General features: G+C 29.3%; 1 protein-coding gene across 1 annotated transcript; it reads left to right on the top strand.

Moving 5' to 3' along the window:
• Positions 1-398: 398 nt before the first annotated feature.
• Positions 399-7081, top strand: LOC112742088 (galacturonosyltransferase 8-like). Its single transcript, XM_025791315.3, has 3 exons — positions 399-715; positions 3007-4257; positions 6539-7081. The coding sequence occupies exons 1-3, from the start codon at positions 560-562 to the stop codon at positions 6812-6814; spliced, it is 1683 nt and encodes a 560-aa protein (XP_025647100.1). The 5' UTR covers positions 399-559; the 3' UTR covers positions 6815-7081.
• The last annotated feature ends 489 nt before the right edge of the window (positions 7082-7570 follow it).

The raw sequence follows: 7570 nt of genomic DNA, 5'->3' as shown, positions 1-7570 counted from the left end.
AATGTAATTTATACGGTGTGATTTTTGTTTAAAATTTATCAAATTTAAATATTGAAAATTATATATTAATTTTTTATAATTTTATTTTATATTTAACTAAACCGGTTGAACCCCGGTTGGACCACGGTCAGACCACTAAACCGCTGAACCGGTCACTCTACCGGTTTATTGACCGGTTCGGTTTTCGCAACCTTGCTAAACACTCATTACTGAAAACATATAATAAGGCGAGTTGGTCACATAAACGGTAAAATAATAGAGTACAAAATAATTGAAATTTTATATAAAATTATAAAAAAATTTACATTATAAAATTATTTTATCTAAAATTTTTAAAATCGGTTTACTTATTCAAATAAGTATTTTAAGAAATAAGCGAATTTTTAGGTAAGATAGTTATCAATGGTTGAACACGTAGCATTTGTGTTAGTTTGTAAAATAATCCAACACTTACCTTTTCTCTCCTCCCAGTAAAGAGGCCAATGTGTAGGCTAGAGGAACAAAATTCAAGTGCATGATTGTGTGAATTGTCCGATCTAACCAATATTTGGATCCCAAAATGGTGAAACCTAGATTTCAACTCCCACTGATCCGAATCTTTAGCTTCAAATTCACTCTATTGCTCTCTGCCATTACCATCACCTTCTGCACTTTGTTCACTTTCTGTTTTCTCTTCACAGCCATTGTTTATTCCTCCAATCAGCGCCAACACTCGGTAACATCTTCAATTTCACTTCCTTCTCCAAATTTTCTTTTTTCCCCTTTTGTTTTATTTCTCTATGATTTTATTTTTTTCCACAAGAAACAGACACTATTTTTTTTTTTTTTATTTGAGTTGGCTTCTGGCTTCTGCATTAGTTTAATTCTAAAAGATGATTTGGTGGGATGAGTTGAGTTTAATTTATGATTTTGTAATTTTTGTTCAATATTATTATGATTTTCACAAAAATGTCATGTACCCACTAAAAACCAAATAAGCAACTTCATATTTTAGTTGATTGGTGGCTACTTTTTTTCATGTATTATTATTATTATTATTATTATTATTATTATTATTATTATTATTATTATTATTAAGTTTAATTATTTTATTAGTCTTTATAATTTTATTAAATTTATAATTAAATTTTTATATTTTTTAAATTAAATTCTTACGATAAATCTTGTTCATATCAAAAATATTAAAATTAATAGAATATTCTTTTTAAAAAATATGTGATCAAAGATTTAACTAAATTTTTTTATTATAAATATTTTTAATTTGTAAAAAAATATTTTATACATTCTAATATTTTTTATACTGACAATGACCTAATTACAAAATAAAAAATAATATAAAAATTTAATTAAAAATATAAAAATTTAATTATAAATTTAATTAAATTATAAAGACTAACAGAATAATTAATTATTATTATTATTATTATTATTATTATTATTATTATTATTTTTATTAAATCATTAAAAATGTCTGCTAAAAAATATTCTGAAAGATAAAAATATCTTAAAATATCAAATAACGAAAATATTTTAAAATGTGATGAAAATAATAAAATATTGTATATAGTTTGAAGGAAAAATATTAGTTATACATTAAAAATAGGTCTTTAAATTAATTATTATATATTTAAATATATTTATACATAGAATTATATATACAACAAAATTAATTATCACGTATTAAAATATATATTTGATATCTCATAAAAATTTATATTATATTTCTGTATATAAGTTTGATTATTTATCTGTTATTGGTTTGAGTATCTTATTATGACAAATTTAACTATTTTAATAATTAATTATTTAATTAAAAAGATGTGTGAAAATATATATAAATTTACATAGATATATAATAACTAATTCGATGGCGTGACATTTTATTATGCATATTTATATATATATTCTTTTAACTAAATGATCAACTATCAATATAATCAAACTTAATATAGTAGAATAATCAAACTTGTAATAGAATAATAATCAAATTTGTTTACATAATCAATTTTTTATGGGAAACGAAGAAACGATTAAATATTAATTTCTTTTTGGTATTCATTTGCTAAATAGTTATCTATTCTCACAAAAATTCTGACCAAAATAGACAAATTATTTTCCGAATATAAAAACAATATGTTATTTATAAAAGAAAATTTTTCGTTATTTTGCCTCCTTTATATTCTTTCGGAGTGTTTTTGTTCGTTTTGAATTTGAGGAGTATTTTGGCATTTTTGTTATTATTAATTTACTAATGAGATAGGCAACTGTTTTGATGACGGTACTATGCTAATATGTTCTTGTACTATGGTGATAAGTTTGATGAATGTTAACATTCTCAACAAATAAATGTAGCTTTTCTTTTTGTGCTATCTATTCAAAGTTAATTTATATTAACTTTAAAAAAATATCTTTTTAATAGATAAAACTATTTTGCATTTGAATAAAATTAAAAAAAAATCATTATTAAGAATATTTTATTTTTATTTTTTTTTTAAAATAAAGTATTGTTAATTTTTAGAAATAATTTTTTTAATAAAAATAATTTTTTAGAAGATATTTTTCGATAAGTTTAAAATTAAATAAAAATATGTTACTTTTAAAAATTAAAAAATATTAAAAATTCATCAAAATTTATTATTTTTTATCATTATTTAACTATTAACTCAATTTCTTTAACATAATATCTTTAATCTAGTAATCTAATAATATACTTTATTTTATCCTTTTAAACATTAATAATTAACCAATGACCAAAAACAATAAATTTTAATATAACTCTAACATTTTCCTTTTATTCAAAAAAATCAATCCAAACCAATATCTACGTCTAAAACTTAACAAAAATATTTTGTTTTTTATAAATAAACTAATCCAAACCCACTTAGAAATATTATATTTGTGAAAGAAGTTTTTTAATTTTTTAAAGTTTTCTTTCTAAGTTTTCTAGGCAACTATGGAGAGTCGATGAAGTTAGATTGATGAGTTTGCGTTGTGATTGTGAACTAGAATTTTGATGGTGTCGTCACAAACGAATTTGATTCAATTAGAAGGTCCATTTTGGCTCTCAAAAATGATCCACTCAAGCCTCGCTTGGATCAGATCCGTAAGCAAGCTGATGATCATCGGTCTCTGGCTCTGGTTTATGCATCTTATGCAAGAAAGCTCAAGCTGGAGAACTCAAAACTTGTCAGGATTTTTGCAGAATTGTCACGAAACTTGACAGATTTAATAAGCGAACCTCAGTATAGAGCTCTTCTAAGTAATGACGCAGTCCTTGTGGAGGAATCAGTTGTTCGGCAGTTTGAGAAAGAAGTGAAGGAACGTATCAAAACCACACGTCAGGTGATTGGCGAAGCGAAGGAGTCGTTTGTTATCCAGCTCAAGATTCAGAAGTTGAAGGATACAATTTTTGCTGTGAATGAACAATTAACAAAGGCGAAGAAGCAAGGTGCCTTCTCGAGCTTGATCGCTGCGAAGTCAATTCCAAAGAGCTTGCATTGTCTCACAATGAGGTTGATGGAAGAGCGGATCGCTCATCCTGAAAAGTACTCCGATGAAGGGAAGCTAACACCACCAAAAGTTGAAGATCCTAATCTGTACCATTATGCCATATTCTCTGATAATGTTGTTGCGGCATCTGTTGTGGTAAATTCAGCAACCAAAAATGCAAAGGAACCCTGGAAGCATGTGTTTCATGTTGTAACTGATAAGATGAATCTTGGAGCGATGCAAGTGATGTTTAAGCTGAAGGATTATAATGGTGCACATGTTGAGGTAAAGGCAGTTGAGGATTACAAATTCCTGAATTCTTCATATGTTCCAGTCCTTCGGCAATTGGAGTCTGCTAACCTTCAAAGATTTTACTTTGAGAACAAGCTTGAGAATGCTACAAAGGACACCACAAATATGAAGTTTAGGAATCCCAAATATTTATCAATCTTGAATCATTTGAGATTCTACTTACCAGAAATGTATCCGAAGCTTCACAGAATTTTATTTTTGGATGATGATATAGTTGTTCAAAAGGACCTCACTGGGTTATGGAAAATTGATATGGATGGCAAAGTGAATGGAGCTGTAGAAACATGCTTTGGATCATTCCATAGATATGCTCAGTACATGAATTTCTCGCATCCCTTGATCAAAGCAAAATTTAATCCAAAAGCTTGTGCTTGGGCTTATGGAATGAATTTCTTTGATTTAGACGCATGGAGAAGGGAAAAATGCACAGAAGAATATCATTATTGGCAGAATCTGGTAAGACTTTGAAGCTAATCTGTTAACTTACCTACAATTATTTTGCAACCTTGATGCTCTTGTTTAACATTTACAAACAACTTAAAAGCACTAGAACATATGATGACCCCATAGGATTTTTGTTAAATTAATATAAGAGTATATACCCATTTTGGTCCTCAAAGAATTTTAAATTGGACACTTTAGTCCCCAACTAAACTTAATTACTCGATTGGTCCCTAACAATTAATTCCGTCAGTCACTTAGGTCCTTTACTCCGTTAACTCTAACGGATGACAAAATAGTCCCTGACAACTCTGATAGGGGACAAAATGGTCCCTGACAACTCTAACAAGGGACAAAATGATTCCTGACCCCTTTATTCAAAAACGACACTGTTCTTCCCCAATTTTTATCATATCTCGCATAACCCTAACATTCATACTCTCCTTCTTCACCTTCACAGTCTTCTTTTCCATCTTTTCCTTCCTTCTCTTTAGCTACAAGATTAAGCTATGGTATAATTGTCACACGTATCGCACCTACCTCAACATGTCATGGACCACACACTTCCTAAATCTCTACACTTCACCCACCAAAAGCATCCACTTCCACGTCTTCGATAACATAACCTCCAACTCCGACACGTCCACGACATCCTCAGGACCAAGTTCCACAACTACTCCAAGGGCACGCCTTTCTCCACTCTCCGACAAGCAATATAGATTGTTGGACATTAGGACATCATAAGAAGATTCTCCTTCGACATCATATGCAAATTCTCATTTGAAATAGACACCGAGTGCTTCATTCCTTCTTTTCCAGAGTCCAAGTTGGCAGACAGCTTTGACCTCGCATCCAAGCTATCAGTACAACGAGCAATGTCGTCGTTGCCGCTCATATGGAAACTGAAGCGATTATTGAACATTGGTTCGGAGAAGAAGCTGAAGGAAGTGATCGGAGTGGTGGACAATGTGGTCATGGAGATAATAGGGCAGAGGAAGAGGGAGATGGCAACGACAATGACGGGTCTTAACAAATCAGACTTGCTGTCTAGATTCATGGGACCCATCGAAGATGATAACTAGTTGAGAGACATGGACATTAGTTTTCTGAGTATGAATTGGTTGAGAACAAGTTGAGGATTTTTTTCTTGTGAACATTAAATTTATAGAGTGTGCATTGTGTAGTTTGAAGTTACAGTGTTAGACTGCTAGTGTTATGCGAGATATGATGGAAATTGGGGGAGAACAGTGTCGTTTCCGAACATAGAAGATCAGGGACTATTTTGTCCCCTGTTAGAGTTGTTAGGGACTATTTTGTCCTCCGTTAGAGTTACCAGAGTAAAGGACCTAAGTGACTGACGGAATTAATTGTTAGAGACCAATCGAGTAATTAATTTTAGTTAGGGACTAAAGTATCCAGTCTAAAATTCTTTGAGGACCAAAATGGGTATATACTCTTAATATAATATTTGAGAAGACAAATTTTAAACGGCCGCTGATAATAACCTCAAAAAACAACGAGATCCTCAACAAAAGAAAATACCTTTTTTTTACTTCTGATCTTTTTTTAGAATGATTAGTTTATCTGTCAATATTTTCTCTCTATATTAATAGAATAAGCTTACATGCCATATTAAACTGTTAATTTATCCTAGTCACAAAAAAAAATTTTTGATTTATCCATTAAGAACCAATTAAGATTGACAAATTCCTTTTTTTTAAGACTCTCGTTGTCTTTTAAGGAAAATTGTCAAAGCCGTCTAATTATTTTATTTTATTTTATTTTTTTATTAAATTTTTCAAATACATTAGCTAATTTTACTATGTCAAACTAAAAAGTATTAGTAATTTTTAAATTATTTTTACTTATAAAAATTAAATAAAAAATATATTAGTAATTAACGTGTTATATAAGTATGTTGTGAAAAAAGATCTTTAATAAAAGAGTTACCCAATTTTACAAAGTTAAATATCAAGAAACAAAAATAATATCCTTTTTGTTTTTTGCATAGAAGGCTTCGTACTCCTTCAAAAAACATTATCATAAGACTGGGATGGATATTCAGTCATAAAAGTTTTCGTCATACTTGACGATGTTGTTAAGTTCTAAGTGATATTAATTCGCACATCACACATCGTCATGCCATACTATCAGTGATTCTAGAAAGAGGATGCATTTTCGAAGTGTAGCGTGTCTGTATACCACTGCGCATATATGATACGGTCTCATAATACATCAAGTTATTTCATTTCGCATCATTATGAGTTCAACATATCCAGTTCTCTTACTACTGCAGAATGAGAACCGGACACTCTGGAAACTCGGGACATTGCCTCCTGGTCTAATCACGTATTACTCAACGACAAAGCCGCTGGATAAGTCATGGCATGTTTTAGGACTTGGGTATAACCCAAGTATTAGCATGGAAGAGATTAACAATGCAGCAGTGGTTCACTTCAATGGTAACATGAAGCCATGGCTTGACATTGCCATGACACAATTCAAGCCACTTTGGACAAAGTATGTTGACTATGAGTTAGATTTTGTTCAGGCATGTAATTTTGGTATCTAAGTGGCTATGTTTACTGTTTAAGTTGTGAGAGGTGCAACAGTAGTTATTTGTTGGTTTGTCTTAATGGTGACTAGATTCTCACTTTCAATGCGTATATACTTTTTAACAGGATTTCTTAGCTTATCAAGAAAAATTCTTGCATCTTTCCAATTGTAAAATACTTTGTTAGTTCTCATATGTATTACTCGTATTTATTCACATTGCAATAATGGTATTAGATACATCTTGAGCCTGAGCAAAATTTGAATGAAACATTTTACTTTTCAAGTTGCCTTAGTTGTTAATATTTGTCAAGATTTTTTAGCTTATTTTATCTTTTCGGTGTGTTAGAGATTACATTATTTATTTAGAATATCTTATTTTTAATATAAGTAAATAATACTTTTACTTATAAAAGTTTAAAAAAATGATAATCTATTCTTAATAAATTATCAAACTAAAATTGTACTTATAAAAAATAATTTGTGTAAAAGATATTCAAGTGTGTTAATTTCATTCATAAATAAATTTGTCAATCTATTAAATTTTTATAAGTAAAATTAATAATTTATTTATCCTTTATATGTACGACGTTAATTTTATCTTTTGTAAAATGAATTTGTCAGTATTTTAAACTTTTATTCGCATAATACACTTACTTATAGGACAACATTATTTTTGCTTTTTTGGGAAAACACATGATATTATTTGTATAAGTAAAGCATTAGATGTTGATTATGGCAATTGGCTTAACCAAGGTATAGTCTACGCAGACAA

Source organism: Arachis hypogaea, chromosome 14 (assembly GCF_003086295.3).
Source record: "Arachis hypogaea cultivar Tifrunner chromosome 14, arahy.Tifrunner.gnm2.J5K5, whole genome shotgun sequence".
In the NCBI taxonomy this organism is placed as follows: domain Eukaryota; kingdom Viridiplantae; phylum Streptophyta; class Magnoliopsida; order Fabales; family Fabaceae; genus Arachis; species Arachis hypogaea.
Note: the sequence above shows the minus strand (reverse complement) of the source record. Positions and strands in the feature narration are given on the sequence as shown.